The sequence below is a fragment of the Dendrobium catenatum genome, unplaced genomic scaffold (genome assembly GCF_001605985.2).
Source record: "Dendrobium catenatum unplaced genomic scaffold, ASM160598v2 fragScaff_scaffold_0, whole genome shotgun sequence".
Lineage (NCBI taxonomy): Eukaryota > Viridiplantae > Streptophyta > Magnoliopsida > Asparagales > Orchidaceae > Dendrobium > Dendrobium catenatum.
The window spans coordinates 1,157,795-1,183,423 of record NW_021318462.1 but is presented as its reverse complement, the minus strand read 5'-3'; the positions used below and the strand labels follow the sequence as shown (position 1 = coordinate 1,183,423).

The following is a 25,629-nucleotide window of genomic DNA, read 5'->3' as shown; positions in this document are numbered from 1 at the left end:
AGAGGCCATAACTTATAATTATTGCAACCTTTATATATTCCTGAATGAAAGTGGGAAGAAATCAACAACAACAATAACAACAATATCAAGCCTTTGTCCCACTACTTTGGGTCGGCTACATGAATCCTTTTTTGCCATTGTGTCCGGTTAAAAGTCAAATTCTCTTCTAAATCTAATAAAAAAAGATCATTTCTAATATTTTCTAACCAAGTCCTTTTAGGTCTACCTCTACCTTTCTTAACATAAGCCAAATCTAATACATCAACTTTCCTAACCGGGTCATCGTCGGAAGGCCTCCGTTTAATGTGACCAAACCCTCTAAGGCGACTCTCTCTAATCTTATCTTCCACTAGAGCTACTCCAACCTTTTCACGTATATGCTCATTTCGTAACCTATCTCTAAGGGTCAAGCCACTCACCCACCTAAGCATCCTCTTCTCTGCAACACTTAACTTAGTATTATGCTTCTCTTTTAATGGCCAACATTCGGCACCATAAAGCATTGCAGGTCTCACCACCATCTTATAGAATTTTCCTTTAAGTTTGTGGGGGACTTTTCTATCGCACAATAAGCCCGATGCATTCCTCCACTTCAACCATCCAACTTGAATTCTGTTGATAATATCCCCATCAATTTCACCATCACTCTGAACAATATATCCAAGATATCTAAAACGTGTACTCTTATTAATGACTTGATCGCCCAAAGCCACAATCCCCTCACTAGGTCTATTTCCACTAAAATTACACTCCATATATTCAGTTTTAGATCTACTCAAAGTGGGAAGAAATCATGATGGATATTTTTATATATGAGATTATCAAGATCAAGGTAAGGTCATGATGATGTATGGGCTATGGTTGATTGGTTGACAAAGTCAACACATTTCTTCTAATGAGACATTGATTCAATAGAGAAGTTGGCACAATTATAAGTGTAGGAGATTGTCACACATATGGAATACCTAAGGTTATAATTTTTTATAAGGATGGTAGGTTTACTTTCCAGTTGTTGAAAGGCATTCATGAAGGTTTGAGTACTAAGTTGAATGTTGATTCAAGTTTTCATCCAGAAACAAATGGCCAATCTGAGATGACTATTTGTGTGCTTAATGATCTGTTGAATTTTAGTACAAATCAGAAAGATAAGTAATCCGGGAGAAAGAGGCTGAGATGAGACAACTTCTTCCAGATATATTCTGACTAGTAGCTTATAGTGAAATATCTAGGATGTCATTTTTTCTAAGGAGAAGATAATGTAATGACTATTTCTACAGTGTTGTGTCTACTTGTGTTGACTCGAATTTAATCTGGTTGGAATTACAAGTTCATTAAGTGTACATTAAAATTTAAAGTTATTTTTATTGCTATTTTGGCCATAAAAGGGTTGTAGTTCGAACTAGAAAAGAGAAAAATACAAATATGAAAATTATCCTTGGGAGCGCAACAGCACTATAGTTGTGATGATGTGGCACTACTCTCTAGTAGTTAGGACTATTTAGGATTTCTACAATGCTAAAGTCTCAATTTACTATTGAATTTTTTCTTAGGAGTGCTAAGGCGTTGGGAAAGGGATGTTGTGGTGTCAAGCTCTTTATCTAAGTGTCTAAAAATTTCCACTATGACCGCTACAACACAAAAAATGGTAGTGTCATGGCGCTGCATTTATAAATATCAAAATTTATTTATAAAAATTCATTTCTTGTTAGAGGCATATAGTTAGGGGTGTCAATATTTGACCTGACCCAAAAATCTGACTCTAAAATTTCGGGTTAGGATTAGGGATTTTGACCTGTTTGTAAAACAAGGTCGGTTCGGGTTGACTCGGAAACCCGAAATCAGTCCGGTTTGACCCGTTTTTAATTAATTTAGATGGATTTTAAAGAATTTTTATGAAATAAGTAAATAATATTTCAAAAAATTATAAACATTGTTGCCCAAATTAAATTAATCTTGATTTATTTTAAATTAATTGAATGAAATCTTACCTTAATTTGATTTAGATTTAAATAAATTGAATTAAAGAAAAAAAATTTAATATAGTATACCCGAAGCTGGTCGGGTACGAGTTGACCTGAACTCGAAGCGGGTCAAGTTCGGAAAACTGACCCGTTTGCAAAAACGGGCCGAGTTCGGGTCAGGTTGCTCGGGTTCAAGTTTGGAAAATCGACCCGTTTGAAGTAAATCTTACCTTATTTTGACAGCCCTACATCCAGTTAAAGAGAGAAAAAGAGGAATTTTAGAGAGAGAGAGAAGAATAATAATAATAATAATAATTTTAGAGAGATAAAATTAAATTTAGAGGTCTTAAAGCCAATTTTGTTTGACATGCTAATTGGAAAAGTTGTTTGGCTCAAGGTAAACTATGTTTACCCTATTCTAGAATTCAAATTTATCACTTTTGTGGGTATTTTTTATGTTTCATTTGATTTGAGTTTATAAAAACACAAATTTATGAAAATTTAGGATAGTTTCATCTTGCAACTTTTGGTATGTTGTTAAATAAAATATTTTGGTCACATTAACAGAAAAAATATAAATTTTCATGTGGTGATATAATTTTTCTACTATTTTGAGTATTTTTGACATTTATATAAAATGCTACATAATAATAAATACTTTAAAATAGTTCTAAAAGTGTTATCTATAAATGATTTTTTTAAACTATCACTAGTGAATGTTCATATGAGTTTCATTGTGCAAACTGCTATTTTATCATACTAGTGAAATTTGTAGTATTCATGTGTCATGCTAAATGTTGCTCATACATGTTGAATATGTTGATGTTTCTATGTTCATATGATCATAATGATATGTCATGTTCCTATGTTAGAGGATATGTGGGGGAGGAGAGAGAAAGGAGGAAGTGTATGTGACTAATGTATATGTTTATATGAAATAAAAGTGTTGTTAGAATGCTTGTGCACACATGTAATTATTCCCTCTGTGCATTTGAAACACCTAAATAGATATGAGATGATCAAGTAAAAGTATAAGTGGAAGAGTTATAAGAGGTTTAGAAAAAAATATATGCAAGTGGAGGTATAAGGGGAAGTAGAGGTATAATGAGGTTTAGGGAAAATGAGAGGCATAACTGAAAGTAGAGATATAAAAAGCTTCAAGAAATGTTCATGTGTTATGCATTGATATATTAAAAGTTATGTTAAGTTATGCATTTAATTTTTGATATCATGTTCAAGTGAATACTCATGTTATCTCTGCCAACATGCTCTTATTATGATTTGACATGTGACTCTAATTATAATATTGTGATCATGTTAGTGATAACCCTGCATAATTTGCACGTTGATTTAACTGAAATTATAAAATTTTTGTTCACAACGTTAATCTAGTAAACAAATTACTTTAATACAATATTGAATAATTTAGTAGGTTTTGTGTCGTCTACTGAGCAATCGATGCTCACCTATGTACCTTCATGTCATTTCAGGAAAGAATAAATCACGATTCAAATAGGATAAATTAATAAGGGTTGCGAAACAGACTATAGATGTGTTTCTATATAAGTAAATTCTTATAGAAATCTTGTGATTTTATACATATTGAGTTTCTTGAGAAAAGAATTTGTCATGCCTCAAGATCTAAGTTGGAAGAATTGTCTAATTTAACTTTTAAACTACCATAACTTCTATAAATCATCAATATAAATAAATATACCTAGTAAAAGCAAATAAATATCGTATACATTGAAATATTTCACTATATTGATTCACAAAAATCACATTACAATGGCCAAGAGATTAATAACAATCAATAATCCATCAATAACTTCTAACTATAAAAGAATAAAACAAAAATACAAAATAAAAAAAGAACCTCAAGATCTCAATCCACCTTACTCCATAGAGCCGTGACCTCTTCCTTAACCTGAAATCAATAAAATCATATAATGAGCTTACAAAGCTCAGAACAAGCCCAAAACTCATTAAATTTTTTAATTCAAGAGTTAAGAAAACAATATACATATTCAACCAATCAATAGAATTAATAGAGTTTAATATCATCAATGATCAGTCATCTTGGTATGATTCAATATGATCAATAATGAAATTAAAAAAGCATTACGCTTAAATTTATAAATCAACAAAAAGTGTGATGATGTAAATACATCGGTAATTAATAATCAGTAATCAATAAATCGATATTGTATATCATGCATATGTAGGTGTCAATGTCATCAGTCTTATCTATCTTATTAATTATATATTATATAAAATTAGTACATGTCAAATGTTATATATGCACACTCATTTTTTAATCTATCTATCAATATTATTCATATATGTATGCATTAGTATATGGTTCAGCAATGCATAATATCTAACTTTAATGTGATGTTTCATTCTTTCATATGTATCCATCATTATCATTATCATCACAGTATCTTTATCATTATATCATTAAAGGTGGCTTTCAAAAAATCATTAAGAGTCATTAAAGATGAGTACAACTTGGATAACACTGCAAACCATCTAAAAAGAAAAGCTTGTCGGTTCAACCCCCTTAACCAGGATATTATGCTTTAACAGTCAACACATACTAATTTTAGTGTTAATAGATAACATTTCTTGCTTACATGTAAATATCATATTTATCATATATCGATTATATCAATCACTCTTAAATTTATGACATGCAACATGAAATACTTAAATCTATAAAATATAAGAAAATATGTATATTAATTTATAGCTTGAAAAAATCATAAATCCCATTTTATACTGTGAAATTCAATAATGTTACAGTAAAAATGTCTATAAAATCCATATATATCATATATAAAAAATTACACTGTAAAAGTACAATAAATTAGGAGAAAATATATTTTATAGATTTTGAAGGGTTTAAATTCATCAAACTTAAAATTATTGAAAACCATAGTGGGATTTTGGTTATTTACAATGATCAGAATACTTTTTCTAACTAAAGCAGCACAAAAAAATGATCAAAGTCTAACTTTCTCTCTCTTCCCTCTCTCTCCTCTTCTCTCCCTTTCCCTCTCTTCTTCTATGGCAAGCCACACAAAAAGGGAGGGTAAAGCGGCTTAGGTGATTTAGTGCTTAGGAGTTAGGATTTTAGAATTAAATATATAAAAATATTATTATTTGCTTAGCACTGTAGTGCTCCAATCTAGTGTCACAACTTTGCATGTTGAATCTCGAATTACTATAATACAAAGCCTCTAATTCTGCGGCAAAAAATTTTGGGTTACCAAGCACAATGCTGAAGTGTTCCAATTCAAACAATAATTTAAATTTTCATTTTTAAAATATTTTTTATATTTTGTGGATTATTATAGAATTGTACCTCGATTGTTGTACATTCTTATTTTGATGATTTGAATGAATTAAATAGTATTTATGTTTACTATTATTCGATGATTTTAGATGGCTTTGTTATGTTAATGTTTAAGAAAAAAGAATAATTCTTTCAATTAGATCTTGGGACGTGTCAGGCAGTCTCTGGTGGCATTTAAGATATTCATCATTGGTAATCGATATGCTCCAACCATGCTTTCTTGATATTTCTATATATATATATATATATATATATATATATATATATATTTATACACCTAGCAACACAAGATCAACACCGTAACGCCCTAGTTCAAATGAAAATTTATATTTTTCATTTTAAATTTATTTTTAAAAATCATGTTGTTAAAAAAGTTACCCTCTTTTTCAAATAATCTATTTGAGCTCTATACAACTCAACCAATTCATACCCAAAGTAACATCGAACATAGGGAGAAGTAACCAAATTTTCATTTTTTATAAAAGAACTCTATCTCACACACATAAATATCGATGGCTACCGTGTATTACCAGTAGGAAAAATAATATATAAAGTAAATCGTAGTAAAAAAGGATAAGTTCAATAGAGTTATGTACTTTTCAAGTATGAATGAATGGCTAACCCCATGATCAATTGAAATACAACATGAAATAGTAAAAATATAAGCTATACATTTCAGCACAAAATATGTAATCTACGCCTCATGCTGAGCCAAATTATAAACCCTAACCTAAATTAGAATTGGAGCAACATATGTACTAGACATTTTCTTATTAACTGTCTACTATCTCCCAATAAACATATCACCATCTCGACTAGAATAACTCTTAGTAAAAATATGGGGTTGGACTTCTTTTGATCTCCTTTCTATCAACTCTCACCTTAAAAATATTTATCAGTTCCAACCCATGGATAATTATCCACCCTATACCCATTATAGGAACATCAAAAATACCACCCAGGCGTCCTATATCACAAACCAAGACATATCCTTTGATAAAACTTGTAGAACCTATTATAATACTACCAACACACACACACGCACGCGCGCGCACACACACACACACACATATATATATATATATATATATATATATACAGTCAGAATAATTATCACTATAATTTTTTGTCTGATAATAAATTCAAAGAGGATATTATTAATATTGTAAAGGATCTTATTTGATCAATATAAGTTTTAGCAAGACAAAATTTTGAAATGCCTCAATACATTCAAATAAAAAGCCCAAAACATCTCAAATTAGATTGCTCCTTTCAGATTAGGCTACATTGGTACAGCTTTCTTATTGCTTTTTAAAACAATTTCCTATTATTAAAATTTTTTTAATTTAAAAAAATTTATTAAAAACTATTTTATAAAATCGTAAGAAAACTGTCCCATATGAAATCTTAATCAAAAGTGGCATGAATAGAATTAATTGGCTTCGTCCAATTGTCTTACTAGTCCTAGCAACAAAATCTTTACGAAATTCGAGGATGATATATGACAAGAAGGGACTAAGGCTTCATTTGAAATAGTTTCTTTATTGCTTTATAAAGTAGCATTTTAGTATAAAAATTTTTAATTTAAGAAATTCATATACCGAAAAATTGCTTTAGAGAATAGTAAGAAAGCTGTCCAAAACTAAACCTAAAACAGCTTTTGAAAGCCTTGAAAGCTTAAGCAACCAATTAGAATGTTCATAAATTTTAACAGTTCATTGCAAAAATAAAAAACCATTCAATTCATTAAAAATATACTATTAAACAATTACACGAAGAAGCTTTATCATTATAAAATATGATATTTATGCTAATCTTTGATCCCCTTCTTTTTTTGTCATTACAAAAAAATGAAATCAAAAAATAAAACAACAATACAATGCCTTTCAAAGCATTCAAAACAAAACATAAGCTTTATTTGGGACAACTTTCTTACTGTTTTCTAAAACAAATTTTTTGTACAAAAATTTTTTGGGAAATAAATTTGTGTACTGAAAAGTTGCTTTATAAAACAACAAAAAAGTTGTCACAAACAAAGACTTACGCTTCGTTTGGGACTACTTTCTTATTGCTTCTTAAAGAAGCTTTTTAGTACAAAATATTTTAATTTGTACTATAAAGTTCTTTTAAGAAGCAATAAAAAAACCGTCCCAAATGAAGCCTTAGTGTGTGATAGATGAATATTTTATCACAAGTATTCATTGAATTGTCTTTCCTTCCTAGTGTGAATGATTACAACATTGATTCAAATTATGATCGACTCTCCGTTTGAATGTCAATAATTCTTCTGAGCTAATTACAGGCATAGTGTTGCACTCATAACTTCCTAAAATTTTCACATCAAAACCAATAATTGGCCTATAACATAATAGAAAAAATCTTTTTTGAATGCAGCAGCCTCACAAATCTTTTCTATCATCAAAATCCGAGTCTTTACTTGTATGCAATGAAATAGTTCAATATAGATTAGGGTTTACAATTTCAAGAAAAGAAATCATAAATTGTATTAATTTCTTTTTTATGTGGACCAAATTAACATAAAAATTAAAAATTTTTACTAAAAAGTTGCTTTAAGAAACAACAAAAAAACTGTTCCAAATGAAGTCTTAGTAGATAATTTGTATTAATTGATGAAATAGAAACGGAAAATAGCAAGATACAATTGATCCTCAATTCGAGAGGAGGATCGATCTCTCTCAAATTCTCTAGACGCCGCTATAGCCCAAAGGAAACCTAAACTTAAGATATCTCAAATTTCAGCCAAATTCCAGATGCCCTAACCCTAATTCAAAAGAAAATCTCTAAAGTCCCTCCATTCAATTTCTCTCCTAAACTTCTTCCTCAAAAAATCTTTCAAAGATGCTCCGTTAGCTCCTGTGGTCGGATCGGCCTCCAGTAAAGGCGGAAGATTTCCGCCTCTGTTTCACACGGGCGACCTAAAAGCTATCTTGCTCTAACAGCCGGATTCAATGGGACACCAATGGGATCCACCCGCTCAAAGAATTACAGAAAGATGAGGAAAAAAAAGCTGTTCTCTCTCTCTTTACAATTAAAATAGGCTAAAATTCTAAATCAGATAAAGCAGTAAATATAACAATTTTCAGAATTCTGGAATTAAGGGATTCTTGATTCCATAAAGGCAATTACAGTATACAAGGAGATAAAGTTCTATCCTCAGTTCTAGAGAATAGAAGCAAGAATTTTGTTGTTATACATGATTTCCTTCCCACATATGTACTTCACAAACATCTAAAGAACTCTAATAAAATAAGAATAAAAAATTTCTAATAAGAACCAACCACCCAATTGGAAACCCACCAAGTCGCAGCTCAACTAAAATAATGAGCTTGCAGCTTTGTATCGAGTGGACGAATGAATCAAACTTCACTTCCATGCAGCAAAGTTTTCCATTCTTCTTATTTTTCTGATTCCTTCACATAATTATTTCTTATATACAAGTATATGAATTGAAGTATGATGAGTTCTTAATTGCAGTTAGATTAGAATCTGAGATTTAGCAGCAGGGCGAGAGCACCTGGTTCTTGCGTTCTTCTTTAGGCTACAGGAACAGCCCTCGAGAAGTTCAAGGTCTTCTTCACAGGTGAGGATGGAGCACAATTCTGGCCTTTCCAAAAGCATTTTTGAGGTCAAGTAACCAGCGATAGTCCATGTTTGGAACAGCCGTGACTGCTTTCCAATGAACCTGCCAGTTCTGGTGTCGTAGTACTCGGGCCATTTGTCCTTTGAAAGTCTCTTCTCTGCAACTGCGACGGCTTTTTGGGCTAACTCAGGCCTTCCCATCTTAATGCAAGCCAAGGTGAACTGAAGAAAAGTTCAGGGGAAGTTATGTCAATCTCGTTAGCTTTTGAACATTGAAATGAGAACTAAGGCCTGTAATGAGAAAAAAAAGAACACGAGAGAGAGAGAGAGAGAGAAAGAGAGAGAGAGAGAGAGGTGGCGGTCAGGCTAACTAAGGCCTGCCCCTCTGAAAGCAGGTCAATTTAAGGCTTCGTTTGGGATGGCTTTTTTAGTGCTTCTTAAAACATCTTTTTTGTATAAAAATTTTATTTGTTCTACTAGAAAGCTGCTTTAAGAAACAGTAAGAAAGCTATTCCAAACGAAACCTAAATGTGGAAAGAGCAACAGAAAAGAAAGTTTGAAAACTTTAAAGAGAGAGGTGAGGTGAGGGGATATAAGAGAGAGGGAAAAAAAAAAGTCAAGGGAGAAAAAACAGAAAAAAATATACCTGCCACAAAAGAGTAGGCCAAGATCCCCCATTATGGTATGACCAAGGACTGCAAAGAAAATAGTTTCAATTACTTACTAAATGAGAAAAGCATATCAAAAACATGTATTAAAGCCTTCAATTGGCTAAAGGAGCAGTGGGCAAGAGCATTGTCCAAGATCATGCAGCACCATTATTAAGAGTGCACACCTTTTCAAAAACTTTGTGAAACATAGTTCAGCAGCAGTAGTTCCACTACACACATCAAGTGCTCCTCAAACTAAACTGGATCAGAGAGCTAAGTCTATAATTTTTACTACAGTTTTCATATCAACTAAGGAAATTCCAATTAGCAGTGGTCTAAAAGTATTATTGGGCAATGGCATAGTCTATTACGCTGAAAGAACTAGAGACCTGAGGAGGTTTCCAGAAACCAATTATTCATCACTGGAGCTTTACTAAAATACTCTCTTGCATCCCTAATTAAAATTTAGCAATTATAGCTTTATAGAATTGGGCAATGGCATACTCTATTATGCTGAAAGAAATTGAGCCCTGAAGAGTTTTCCGGAAACCAATAATGCATCTTTTGGAGCTCCACTAAGATGCTCTCTCGCATCCCTACTTAAATTTTAGCAATTAGAGCTTTATAAAATGAATGGTTCCCTCGTTTTACATTTCAAATATTAGATGCATCCATATTTTTTAAATTTAGAAATTATCTTTTAATTACCTTAATGAAAAACATTTTTTTCTAAGAAGCTTCTGTTCCCAGCGACAGAGCTTATGTTTCATATAAACCCAGCAAATACCCATCATGCAATCGCTCTTATATAAAATTATTGAAAGAAATTCAAAGTTACAGATTAAAATATAATATGATTTAACAATCGTATTTTAAATAATGATTGGATCGGGTTCAGGCTAGGTGGCATGGAGCAAGTTGAGGATCTGTTTTCGTTAGAGTGAGCATTACCTGTGTTGAAATTTCATTCAGCTATTTTTGAGTGACTTTAGATGTTATTTCTAATTTGTATTTTATTAGTAGTGCCCAGTAAAATCCATTTGTTGATTGTAGATAGATAATGGGTTATGGTTTGATACTTCATGTAGATGTTTTTCAGTTAAATAATACAAGAGCTATTGGTGCAATGCATTTGTTGATATACTATAGTCTAAATTTTTGTGCATGAATCTAGAGTAAGAAAATAGAGTAGGAGGGGGTGCTGATATTATGAAATATAGCATTGTTGCTAAGTTTTGATCAATGTTATTATGCGGGTTGAGATGATGGCTAGAGAAATCAAGATAGCCTTCAAAGCCATTGGTTTGGAATATTCTAAGGATGTGTGATCTCCACACTAAAAGGTTTTCGATCGTGAGGACATCATAAATTTTAATGTGGGAATAAGGATATCTTCCATTTTAAGTGATGCTTTGTCTTTGGAGCCGAAAGTAGGTTTAGTAGAGGTTGCCAATAAGTGATTTTAGACATAGGTTGTGAGATGGGTACAAACGGCCAGAGATTCAAGTGACAAGGGAGGTTACTAATGCTCGAATACCACGAAGAATGATTATACACATTAGAAGCAATAAAGCATAGAAAAGTATATGGAAGAAACTAATTGATGTATTCATCTTTGCTATATCTAATGCAGGGCATGATAGAGGACAAATAGTGATTTGCTACACCAATGAGTGAAACATCAATAAGTAATGAACAAGATAAGAGGGTACAAATATATTATAAAATAAACTAAAAATAAAAAAAAATTGAATTCATGCTCAAAGTTATAAAGAAAAAGTTGCAATAATTCAATTGGAAAAAGTTTTCAGAGGACAAACAACTCAAGTAAACAGCAAGTTGCAACCTACATGGATTATGATGTATAAGGAAATTGGGATGCCCATCTAGAAATAGATGTGGTAGTTATGCTACATGAAATGCATCAATACTAAATTAAGCCCAAAACATGCAAAGGAAGAGTATAGGAATTTTTCTTAAATGATTAATAAAATTTTGAAATAATTACTAATTAAAATTATCCATTTTATAAAATAAGACAATAGTTTATACATACTAAAACTTACGTGTTCTTTGGATCACTTCCGGTGATTATGCGCCATTCGTCATTCTCTAGTCCAGGGTAACATATCTTTAGAGGCATATTTCCCACAAGATCATCCCATTTGTCCTCTATAAGATTGAGGATGCCCTCAGCTTGCCAAGGTGTGGTTAAAGATGAAGATATGGCCCAGAGATTTCCAAGCAAAAAGAACCTGAAATCCATATGAGCAGGCTGCACGTTTCCAATAAGATAGCCTCCTTTATCAGGAATCCAATTCACTAGCCATGAAGGAATCTGTTCAGGATATATATTGAACTTGTTTGCAGCGTCATATGAGTACTCTTCTGTCTTATATCGATAAATCTCATTAATCTTCTTCATGTCCACCCAATAATACTCTCTGATGTGAAATGATAATGCACTGAGCCGATTATTGATGGCATGAATTAGTTTCTTTGACCCTTCATTAGGAGTGATCATTTCACGGGAGCACCGTAAAGCTGAGTAGAACAAAGACTGAAGCAAAAAATTCAACAAGCTTATCAGCCCAAAAGTGCACCTCTAAGAGCCATTTGTTGATACAAAAATGAAGATAAAAATGAGCATATCCTATTTATTTATTTATCATGGACTAGTTGGCATGTAAATTGAAATCTTAATGTGACAATGAGATTGACTATTCAATTAATTTAGAATAGAGTTCTATCTAAATCAACTATACTATTGTGGTCAAGCACTTGTCTTGCAGATGCTATTTAGCTATTCTACAAGTGCTTGCATAAAATATCATCAGGAACTGCAACCCTAGATCAAATCCTAAGATTTAAAACATGCGTATTTTGCAAAATAAGAAATCTAAATGAATTCTACTAACTTGGATTTCAAGAGGATGGCCATGGATGCCCATTCTTCTATCTATCATGCAAGAGCCATCAGTTACCAGGAGAGTTGGAAACATGTCAAAGCCATCTGTTAAACATAAATTCAAGATGAGTCTGATCCCTGTTTGCACATCAACACGTTCCTGCAACGCATAGTCTCCAGAGATTTTTCCATAAGCTCTCAGCAAAATGATCCACCACAATCCTATGAGAAAAGCTGGAGGATTAATCCATTTTCATCTTCAAGGAATTTAGTTCACTTTTGATCATATGAAATGGAGGAAAATTTTTCAGCAAGTCAAAAGGCTAACCAGAATCAACCGGGGCTACACGTCCAATGGCCGACTCACCAAAATCAGGATCAAGAACCTCCTCGTATGCTTCCTTGTCATCACTCAAAGGCAGGGTTCGAACCTTAAAACTGGCGGGCATCAATCCTTGCCCTGGGCTGTAGCAGTCAACAGTCTTTTCCCAGCTCTAAATGTTAAAAAATATAGAAAGAGACTGTGAGAAACTCAAGCTCACCATACCTTCAAAGCTAGTAAAATTCAATAGAATTTAGAAAACTAGAATATTATATATAAAATGTGGACAAGAAAAAAAAAACTGTTTAAACTCTTGTTCAGTTTGCAATCAAATCTTTCCATCAAATGTCATTCTAAAATATTTACAGATGTTAACGCTTCTTCAAAACTTTAACACAGTACCAAAATAGTAAAGGACATTAGTTCCAAGCATTAGCTAATTCACAAGGAATCAAATAATGTTTCACAAATTCGGAATGAAAAATTTTAAGATTATAGCAACAACATCAAGAGAATTTCAATGCACAAAAAGACAAGATAATGTTTTTTCTATCAGTAAATTGTAAATAACAGTTGTTAAATGAGATTAATTTCATTCAGTGAATTCAGAGAATTAAAAATGAAGAAATAACCTTAAAAGTTAAAACAGTTTAAGGGTATTTTAGGCAAAGTACATCTGTGCCCATCGAACATCATGTATAACACCAAATATCCTAAATCCAATCGCAAATTAGCATGTACTGATAATTCATCCCAAAAAAAAACATGCACAGATAAGTTTTTTTAGAATCATAAAACATTTTTTTCTTAATTTCCCAAAATAAAATCTTATATTTCAAGGAGAGGGCTCATTTAAGATCGAAGGCATGCAATTCAAATTTCAAAAGGGAATATCTTATTAATTTCACAACAAACTTGTAATAATAACCCAGCTGTCAGACTAGAATCAACAAATCCCCACTAAATTAGTGCCAATTATATACTCCTAACCATAATAATAATCAATTTAATCCATCACACTTCCTTTACAATGCAGAATAGATCCCCCTTTCCGCAAAATTTACCTGCAATTGCAACGTGTGAAGCAGAAAATTCCTGACAATCTCCGTCTCCCCCTTGAGTAGAAAAGCCAGCGCTGAGGGCACGAAATCCCTAATAAAAACCTGATCGTAATTAAGCATCTGCCCTCCATTCACCGGATCGTCGGCCGCCACCGTTCCCACCGGAGTCCCGCAATACGTCACCACCGACTTCTTCAACAATCTCCACGCTTCCTTCTCCTCCTCCGTCTCATGCCTCCCACTAGCCAGCTCCTCCTTCTTCTCCACCTCCGGCGCTGGCCCGGGTTCCACCCTCTCGATCACGATCGGCTTTCCCGCGAGCCCCTGCTCATAGATCCGATCGAAAGCCTTCTCCCCGCCGATGATCGGCTCCGCCGACGTCCCCATAGGCCGTGCACCGGCCACCGCCCTCACCAGCGCGGCTTCTCTCCGCCGCGAGGCAGAGGCGGAAGAAATCAGGTCGGTATGAGGGCATTTTGGGAACAGAAAGGGGTATTTTGGGAAGGCAATGGCGGCGGCCTGGCCGGACCTGAAGAGGAACCGGAAGCAGGGCCTCATGGTCGCGATGCGCATCGAGCTCGTTGCATTCATGACAAGAAGGATCGAAAAGCAATATATGGTTTTAATTTTTAGCTGTAAGGGAAAATTCGAAGACGTTTGCGTGGGAGAATCAAGCGGAAACACAGAGTTCAGAAAATTGGCGTAAAACGCGGAGAAAAATCTTGCTCCGTGAGGAAGAATTTATAGGCGGGAGAAGAAATGGGTGGTGCGCTTTTGCGAAGTGGAAGATTCGCCTCGAAGACTATTTTTTATTGAATATATATTTTTTTACATGAATGAACCCGAGTCATTTTTCCTAGTAAAATTGTGACCGACAGTGAATAAAATAAATCAATTTATCTATTATAATAATAGCAATTCTATTGCAGTTAGATATGCTGATCTACATTCCCAACAACTCAAGTTGAACTGAATTTGGATCCTGCCTTATGTACTAATCTCAAGCAAATTAACTCCAAGGTTGTTGAAGGTGCTTCTCCTTGCAACTCTTGGACAATCTAAAAATTTAAAGTCAAATGGTTCTTGAATGGAGGAGAAGATTTAAACATTTTGTATTCTAAAATCTGTGGAAAGGACTGTTATAATAGGAAATCTATTATTGTTGCTTTGGCTGGTTCTTCGCCTGGGTAGCATGTTATTAAGGATGTTATCCTCCAACATACTAAAGGTTTATACAACTCCCCTTGTCCCCCATACTCAAACTTCATATATTCCCCTTGTGGAAAGATCATTCACAGCATCTTATAGCTTTCTTGAATGGGCATGTGTCAGACGACGAAATCAAGTTAGCTATTTTCTCTAGTTCATCTTCATCTATTCTTATACTAGATGATTTTAACTTTGACTTTTTCAAAAAAAAAAAAGGTTGGGAAATAGTGAGACCCTGTGTATACAAAGTTGTTAAGTCATTTTTTTCTTGAAGCTATCTCCTTAGATATGTTAAAGCTATTGCTTTAGCTTTAATTCCCAAAAAATATTATGTTAATAACCTCTTTGACTTCATACATATCTCCTTATGTAATACTTTTTATAAGGTTATTGCTAAAATCCTTGCCTCTAGGCTCAAGCCCATTTGCCCTTCATTTTCCATTATAGTCAAGCTAGTTTCATTAAGCACCGCTTATTCCCTGATAATATCATTTTGGTATCTAAAATTTTGCGCCTTTTCAAGAAAAATGTTAAGCAGAAATTCCTATGTGCAAAATTTGACATAAAAAAAACATTTGATATTATTTCTAGGGGATTCTCTCTCTAGATTGGCTCAGAAAGACTTCTCTCCTTTTATTAGTTTGTATAAACCTTGCATATCATATGTTAATTTTTTTATATGTATTGATGGGGCTTTAGAATGATTCTTCTCTTCTTTTTAAAGCCTTGGACAAGGATGGCCATTGATTCTATCTCTTTTGTATTATCATGCATGTATTTTTCTATCTTATTGATGAGGTTGATCCTACCGTTGGCTTTGAAGGGTTTAGCATGGATGTCTTCAACATCTCTTACATGCTATACGTAGATAATATTTTGATATTTTCTAAAGTAAACATCCAAAATTGCAACACTCACATTGAAATCCTAAATATTTTTGCTAACTCATCTAGTTTGCATGCCAACCCAGATAAAAGCTCTCTGATTATTTCCCTAAATATTCCATTATCTAATGGAATTTGTGAACTCCTAAAATACACAACTCTTGCCCCAGATTCACTTATCTTGGACTTCACATCTCTCCCAAGAGAGCTAGACTCTCTAATTTCTCTCTTTTTCTGGAGAAAATTACTAATCATATGTTTGGCTAGAAAGCTTTACTTCTTTCTTTTGTATGTAGGTTGCAGTTCATAACGTAGACAATATGTGATACTATTGGATAATGGATACATGGATTTATTATACCTAAGTTTACTTGCAATATCATAAGAAAAATGTGTGCCAAATTTCTGCATTCAAGAGATATTCAAGCTAAGAAATTGCATCTTCTATCCTAGGTTAATACTTGTAAACCTAAAAGCATGGGAGGTTTGGGGATACCTGCACTCCAAGCTCTCATGTTTGCATATAATTGCTCCCTTATTAGTAGGTTTTAGAATGAATCCTTCCCTCTCACTATGTGGTTATCAGCTGGATACACATCTCCCTGGAAGCCTCCCAACACCAAATCCTCTGTTTTCTGGAAAAACCTTTATTGCACTGATACAAAGGTTAAATATAAGTTATTTTTTCAAGTTAACTATGAAATTTCAATTTCTTTATGTCGGAACCACTAGTGTAAGGGTTGTTATATTTTTTATCTTAATTTAGATCAATCTATCTTAAACTTATAACCCAATAGTGCTCATCTATCTCTCGTGATTTCTGAAAATAGTTGTGACTTACCTAACACATTTAGTTCTCTATTCAGAAAGTTCATTTACTTTATATCCATTCATGAACCCGATTCAAGGTGTCTTTTTTTGGAATAATTCTTCTTGTGACTCACTTAAAGATTATTATTTAGAATATTTCAAGGATGATATTAAATATGATTGACAAATTTATGTTTGTCATAAACAAATGCCTTGAGATATTCAACTTTTGATTGGTTGGCTATTCGAGGGAGATTGAATATCTGATGTTTTAGTAAGAAGGAATATTCAGGTGGATAATAGATGCTCTCTTTGTTATAATTGCCCCGAAAGTTCCTCCCACCTACTTTTTGAATGTGATTATTCCTACTCAGTTTTGGTTGATTTGATCCCTAAGCTTCATAACTTCTTATTGAGACCAAATATTACCCAAGTTTTTTATTTTATTAGGGGTATGACATGTTCGATGGATGATGTTAAAAAATCTTTACCTACTTATTATTACTTGCTCTATTTATCATATTTGTCGATAGAGAAATGACTGGAAATTTGGCTCCTCTGCTAGCTGTGACTTTATGTTTTAAAATTAGAAAAGCTATCAGGCTAAAGTTATCTATATGGAAAAATATGAATCATTTGACGGAACTTAAGAAAAATTTGTGAATTTCTCTAGGTTTGATTGCTCTATTGGGGGAGATTATGGTGTCGGTTTGTTGGCATCCTTTTTTTTTTTTTTTTTTTTTTTTTGCTTCATTTATGATGATGCTCTATTGTCTTTTCATTTATACTATTTGGTCTAGTGGGATTTGTGAAATTTTTTAGCCTTGGATGATAATGATATATTGCCAATTAACCCTTCCCCTTGGAAGATCCTTGGGCAACCAGGGGAACCTCTGCTGCTATGATTTTGTTTGTTCTAAATGTATACACTTTAAGTTTGAGTCCAGACCTTCATTTTTGTGCAATTGTGGCATTTCCATTTTATTTTTTTTCTATGTTATATATTTTTTATCCTTTTAACCCCTTCCCTGGTTAGTTAGGGAATTTTGGAGCTTTTCGTGTATTTGAGAAAGCTCTTCTTGTGTTTTTCTTTTTATACTATAATCTTTTCTTTCTTATAATAGTTATTATTTGTTAATGAATGGGCTCTATCCCTAATTTTCTATTATAATAATAAGAATAATATTAATACATTAAATAAATATAAATTCTAGATGCAATAATTAATTTAAAGTGATGTTAATGCCTCCTTTAAAGCGATGAAGAGTAGTTATTATCATAATAGTGATATGAGGAGAGAAATGGTTATTTTGAAGTCAATGATGGAGTCGCATTGAACTATTTTTCATAATAAGATTCTAGTAACTGCATTTTGGAACTTGAGGGGAGGTTGAGCCTTAACAAGTTCTACTAAAAAAGTGTTGGCAGATCACTCCTTTCATTTTAATAAGCAGTAATAAGAGAAGATCATATAATGTTATCTTCAGAGAGAGATATCATTATCCATGTGAAATGGTGCAACAATTTTGGAACTATCACAACCAATTGGTCATTGTGCCAACTAAATCATGTTTTTATGGAAAGTGAATAAGAACATCTTATTAAAGGTGTTTTTTTTTCTTAATCATCTTTGTTTGATAATGTTTCATTTAGTTTAATTTCTTATAGGTAATGACATTATTGGTAATGTTTTGCTCAATATAGACCTTTTTTATGAAACTCCATTATTTAGTTTCTTGTCTTAGGCTTCATTCCTAGTTCACCTCACATTTATGATGTGGGATCCAAAATTATTCATGAAGTGGTGGCACCAAGACTTTAGCATAATTTTGGGTCAAGCCTAAAAAGGTTATAAAGAAAAAATAAGCTATAAATTACTTAGCAGTGATTCTCTTTCATTGATTAAGAATTATAGAAGATTTGATTAACCCCTTAAAAAGAGAATGGGGCATCAATTTAGGATTATATGCATTTTGGAGAGAGAAGCTTAAGTAAAATCTTTGCTTCAAAGATTTATCTAGAAAGGATGAGTTCTTTGAAGAGGGTAAGTAACCAAAAGCATACTCTCCTCACAAGAACCTTGAGTGGGTTATCTTGTCAAGAACTAAAAAAGTTAGATTTGGTGAGAACCTCTAATGAGGAAGCAAATACCCTAGATTAATTAATGAGATCTCCCAAAAAGTAGCATATCTTTTGAGAACCCCTAATGAGAATTTAAAGCGAGTACTCTAAATAAATTAATGAGATCTCCATTTTTTTTTCAAATCTTAACAATGCTCGATTGTCCACAATGCAACATTAATAATTTATTGATCATTGCCATTTTGCAAAATAGATATGATATTAATTTTCACATAAAACAATGGTTAAAAGGTTGGGTAATTTTCTCTTCTTGTCAATAACTTCAATTTATAACAAATAAAATTATATTTTATATGATCACCACTTTTAAAAAATCTTATATTATTTTCTAAGAAGAAATGTTAAAATTTATTAAATCGACCTGCATCAACACTTAAAAATTTATAATATTAACTACATGACTTTATTGAAATTTTGTTGAATTTGACTATTTTTCTTTAATCAGAACTGTTGAGTCCAGTAATTAGGTTGTTAAGCCTAAGTAAATGTCCCAAGGCTACCAAGAGGGGGGGTGAATTGGTAGTTTTAAAAATTTTAAACCCTCTTAATGTTAAAGTTGAACCGAAATAAAATTTTCTTTTAAGGTTAGTAGAAAAATGTTTTTCAACCACAGAGTTGTTAAAACTGAAATTTAAAGTGCGGAAACGTAAAAGCAATAAAGTAAATGACAAGGTGTGAGATCAGGGGCAAATAGGGAGTGGTCAGATGGACGGCCGATATTGAATCCTACGATCGTTCACCGTTCGTTGGACATTTGGAGGCCTTAATGATGTCGGAATTTAGTGATCTTGGGCTCGTTGGATTCGTCTCGTCGAGCCGTTCTATTCGAGTATAAGCTCGTCAAAATCGGAGACCGTTTGGTAACTCAATTTGCAGTTTGAACCTTCCAACAGCGCTTTGAGCCCTTGATTTGGACTCATTTGGGCTCGGATTGGGTTGATCTTGGTGTCGTTGGGTTCGTATTTCCGAGACGCTCAGTTTGACTGTAAGCTCGCTGAAATCGGAGTTCGGGTGCTCCCAGAATTAATTTTTGAAGTTTCTCACTAGCTTTTGCCTCGAGATTCGTGCCCGATCAAGCTAATTTTTTGATGCCGTATCAAGTGGGTTATCTTGTCAAGAACTTAAAAAGTTAGATTTGGTGAGAACCTCTAATGAGGAAGCAAATACCCTAGATTAATTAATGAGATCTCCAAAAAAGTAGCTTTTATCAAGTGAACGACTTTAGGAGTTTCTCAAATAAGTTTGAGTGATATATCTTGTCAAGAACTAAAAGAGCATATCTTTTGAGAACCCCTAATGAGAATTTAAAGCGAGTACTCTAAATAAATTAATGAGATCTCCATTTTTTTTTTCAAATCTTAACAATGGTCGATTGTCCACAATGCAACATTAATAATTTATTGATCATTGTGAGGACCATTTTGCAAAATAGATATGATATTAATTTTCACATAAAACAATGGTTAAAAGGTTGGGTAATTTTCTCTTCTTGTCAATAACTTCAATTTATAACAAATAAAATTATATTTTATATAATCACCACTCTTAAAAAATCTTATATTATTTCATGAGAAGAATTGTTAAAATTTATTAAATCGACCAGCATCAACACTTAAAAAGTTATAAAATTAACTACATGACTTTATTGAAATTTTATCGAATTTGACTATTTTTCTTTAATCAGAACAAGGTATATGACATGCTATTTAATTAAAAATAAAAATTATGTATGAACTTTTTGATATAAAATTGTTGCGTCCTAGAATATTCACTGGTCCAACTTTCAAAAAAAATTGTGGAGAGAGAATATAGTCAGAAGGACCGTAGTCAGGTGACAGAGGTCGGAAGGACCGTAGTCAGGTGATGGAGGTCGGAAAGACCATAATCGAGCAATAACAATTGGGGAGATTGTAGTCGAGTGACAATGGTTGGAAGGCTGTAGTCGGCAAATGACAGATGTCAAAAAAATATATAGTCGGGTGATGGCAAGTGGCAGGGCAACAGTCTGCTGGTGGCTAATGGCTTAGAAGATGTTCTGTGACAGTAAATAACCGGACATAAATCAAACATTAGTCGGTGGTCGGACGGAAGTCCGGCGATAGCTTGTGGTCCGGTATAAGTTCTGTAATGGTTAGTGGTTGAGTATAATTCAGCGTCATTTGGTTGTTAATTGGGCAGAAGTCTGATGAACACTAGTGGTCAGACAGAAGTCCAGAGTCAGTTGGTGGCCATACGGAAGTCCGACGACAACTTATGGTTTGCTAAAAGTCTGACGACACTTAATGGCCGGGCAAAAGTCCGACTACGGTCGGTGGCCGAGCACTGGTTGTGGAGGAGTCTGGTGGCAAGATAACTCTAATTTTTATGCATTCTCTTTCTTGCTCCATCCCCCCTCAACAAAGAATAAGAGGTCTATTTATAATTTTTTGCGAGTGGTATTGTCAATAAATAAAGAGTAGATCAAGGGTAAGTTAGGAGTGTTTCGAATGGACAGCCGATATCGACTCCTTAGATCATAGATTGTTTATTGGGTATTTAAATGCCTTAATTATGTCCGAATTTGACACTCTTAGGCTCGTTGGATTCCTCTCGTCGAGCCACTCGATTCAATTATAAGCATGGCCCATTTGAAGATCATTTGGTCATCTAATTTATTATTTGAACCTTCTAAATGGGCTTCGAGTCCTTGATTTGAACCCATTTGGGCTAGAATTGAGTTGAATTTGGTGTCGTTAGATTTGTCTTTTCGAGACATTCAGTACAAATATAAGTTTGTTAAAATCGGAGTTTGGATGGTCATGAATTTAATTTTGAAAGTTTTTAACTCAAATTTACCTCTAGATTCGTTCGTGCCTGATCAAGATAAGCTTTTGATGATAAATCAAATTTATATTAGAATAAATTTAGAAATTATTTAATTTAGTTTAAATTAATACAATACAATTTAATTATATATATTATTAATTTTAAAATATATTTAATATTTTTTTTATGAATAACTTGACATAAATTTTTTTCTTGAATTAAATTTCAAGGCTACAAATTTTTCTATGTTTAGAGTCTGTTTGTGATGGCTATAATTTTTTGTAAATGTGGTTAAGAAGCTGTTGTGGGGTAAGTAAATTCTTTGAAAGATGTTGTGGATAATATCTTCATTCTTTTTTTTAATCGAATAGCCACTTCTTAAAATTATCACGCATCATTAACTCTGACTTGAGTAAAAAATATTTCATTTTTTTTTTTTTCACTAAAGAGTTGTTTGATTGACTAAAGAATGAATGCAATATAAAAGGAATACTTCAATGTTGTTTGGATTAGAATAAAATAAATACATTTGAATTTTTTTTATTTTTTTTAAAATAAAAGTAATGTAAAGTCCAACGATGGTGATGATGATGGACAACAATGGCGGTGATAGTCGGCGGCGGGTGACCGGCCATGGTGGTGGTGGTCGAGGGAAGGTGATCGATTGCGGTGGCGGAATCCACTGACGGGTGGTGTCGGTTTATGGTGTCGACGATAATGGCAGTGGCTAGCGACGGATGATGAAAGTGTACGACGGGGGGTGAATATGGTGGACAACAGTTGCAAGAGAGGTCGTTTATAGTGAAAACAAATCACTCAAGATTGGATGAGTTTATTTTACCTAAAAATAAATAAAAATGCTCTCCAATATTTTTTTTTCTTTCTTTTCTTTCAAATAAACTTTAATATTTTTTAAATTCATATAAAATATTTACTTTGCATTCCAAGGGGACAAATACGGGAATGTAAAGGGCATAAGCTAGCGGAGCGGTCAAAACTTATACCCCTCTAGAAAAGTACAAGTCAAACCGCGCACGCAAAAATCATGTGCGAACACCGCCCACGGAACCTGACAACGATATTAACGCCACGTGTTCAAGATCCCCAGACCGAATTTAACGCGATATTATCCTTTGTGAATATCAACGGTTCAAGCTGAGAAATTAACGGTCGAGATCATTTGATCGCCGATACTTTGGTAGTTACGATTCGTTACATGACGCGATAATATGCGGATAATAACGTGAGCCACGTATACTATCTCGGGATAAGGCTGGCCGATGCACGGTGGCTGCATTATCTGCTTGCTCTCTTTTCCTTTTACGGCCCCCACCAATGGTTTCTTTTCCGCCACAATACTTAGTTTTTGCCATTATTAATCGACTTATATATTAATTGACACCACCATTTATTTTTCGCCACGTGGCTAACTGTGGCGTTGGGAAATAGCCCATGAACTTTATGATCACAACGTGGGCTTTTTTTTGGGTGAAATATCGAGGGGATTTCATCAATTGCATGTCTAAAATTTATTGGAATTATTTTAAATGAGTATAATATATTAATATAAAAAAAATATGTGTAGCACTTGAAATAAGTTAGATTTTTTAAATTTATTTAATAAATTATTCTGTGCGGCTACCGGATGATCCAGAGGTAGATCAGGATGAGTCATGTCTTTCGGTACACAGCGGAACACAGCAATGGACAAGCTAAAAAATGATGTGGCGTGTCCTGATTCATCTCTGAATGACATTCAATGACCGCACAGAATAATTTCACAATTCATCTAGAGTAAGAGTAAAATTCACTTTGGATATGCTATTTTTTTTTTACAAAATTTTCAAACAAATTAAAGTAAAACTTTACAAGTATTTTTTTTCAATTGGATAAATTTTAAGAAAGTAGTTTTCTGATTAAATTAAAAAGGTTTGTTGAAATTAAATAACTTTAAAAAATTTGAGTTTATATGACTCATTAAATCTGAAATTGGAAAAATGTGCATGTTGTTTCTTTTCTTGCAAAAACATATGCTATTATATCCGAGTTTTTATTGGGTGCCGAGTGCGGACGTAGAAGTAGATCAAATGGTTCGTGTTATCGGGTTATCAGGTAAACAGAGCACACGCTCTTCTCAATACGGTGGGGTCAAAATGGGCTCCACGTGGCGCGATACTACTTGTTTGCACATACAGAACTACGTCCGCACTCGGCACCCAATAAAAACTCTATTATATCCCCACTATACTCATATCCCACTCAAATTAGGAAAAATCCCTCACGGTTTTCTAGTCGATTTTGTTCTTTCATTTAATTTTATTTTTTATGAGGGATAGTGTTGGTGAACTTTGAGATTTATGGTTCATGGATGACTTAAGCACATATGGATATTTTTTATAGAACAACGAAGTTATGATTGATAAATATTTGAACATGATTAAGTAAATTTTGATCTATATTTGAAGAACAATGAAGTTATAGACTGATGAAGTACTTTTTTTAATAAATCAAACATCAATATTCTTATATCATATCACTACAGGAAAACAACTCATTTTTAGCGGAGGTTCCGACGGATCTAAAACTGTCGCTTAAAGCGACGGTTTAATCGATGGATATTACGCCGGAAATCTTCCAACGTAATTACCGGCATAGAGTACGCTGGTAATTAAGTTTATATAGTATATAACGCCGGTTAATTCACCAGTGTGGTGATATACCGGCATAGAATTTGCCAGAAATTACTGGCATTTACGCCTGCGTATTTAAACACAACGACTTATTACCGGTGTATATGTCGCTGAAAATTGACCCGGCGTAATATTCATCGGTAAATCCGCCGAAAAGAGTCCTATTTCCACATTTCGGTCTGTTCTTTCTCATTTGCTTTCGTTCTGTTCTCTGTTCGCTCTCTAGCTGCGATGACGCCTCGCCGACCTCAGCCGCTGTTATTGGGCTCCGTCGACGTTCTTTGCCTCTGCCACCGATAAGGTGAGCCGGTGTTTGTTCACCCGTACTGGTTCTCGTGACGGTTTCCATCTCTTCCGGTAATACTCAAATCTTTTTTTTTTTTTTTTCCATTCTTGGATGTTCTCACTAGACATTTGCAAGAGGTATTTCCCTAATCTATGCTATTTGCTTATGATATTCTTATTATTTATAAGACTACAGAGGGAGTTGAACATATGAAATATAATTTTAGTAATAGTAGTTTTAGTATGGGGGGAGGGGAATTGTGACTTTTAGAATTAAAGTTGGATGGTTGAAGTGGAGGAATGCATTGTGTTTGTTTGTGAAAAAAAAAAGGCCCCTCAAAATTAAGGGAATTTGCTTCAGATGTTGGGGGCATAGGGATTCCCTTCATACTAGGGGTTCTGTACCACATACTGAGCACAGAAAATTTTTGGTAAGAAATTTGAAAATATTTTATTAATTTACTTTAATATGAATACTAATGTATGCCTACTAAAAAAATTGGTGCTAGGTAGAGAGCCGACACCTGTCGAATTGCACAGTCGTACTCACAAGCGACAAGATCAGTAATGGGTTGATGAGCGAGCGAGGAAAGTCTATGTAAGTATATAATTTTAAATTTTTTTTATATAATGTATAATTTGATTAAATTTTTTATAATTATCGTAGGAGGAATATACGACTTCGAGAGAGCCAGCCTGCACAGGTTGAAGGTTCTTCTACTGGATCGGTTGAATATTCTGAGTACCGTATTTTGTCGCAAATAGTAGGAGGGATGCAACACGGAAGAGTGTATGGTTGAGGCTCGCAAGCTCATGTATACGAAGGACAGTCCTCTACTGACTTTCACATCAAGTTCCCAAGACTCTCCATATAGCCAACCAATAGCTGCCCTTACTGTCGAACTAGAGTAGGTTAAAAAAGCTTAAGTTGACTGGCAGATGCG

General features: G+C 33.5%; 1 protein-coding gene across 1 annotated transcript; it reads right to left on the bottom strand.

The window, feature by feature from the left end:
* Positions 1 to 8,416: 8,416 nt before the first annotated feature.
* On the bottom strand, positions 8,417 to 14,653 carry LOC110093975 (neutral/alkaline invertase 1, mitochondrial-like). The gene is made up of 6 exons (XM_020819052.2): positions 13,864 to 14,653; positions 12,806 to 12,971; positions 12,488 to 12,699; positions 11,636 to 12,129; positions 9,566 to 9,614; positions 8,417 to 9,141 (listed from the first exon to the last, which is right to left on the bottom strand). Exons 1-6 carry the CDS (start codon positions 14,449 to 14,451, stop codon positions 8,815 to 8,817), a joined length of 1,836 nt encoding a protein of 611 aa, XP_020674711.1. The 5' UTR covers positions 14,452 to 14,653; the 3' UTR covers positions 8,417 to 8,814.
* Between the last annotated feature and the right edge of the window lie 10,976 nt (positions 14,654 to 25,629).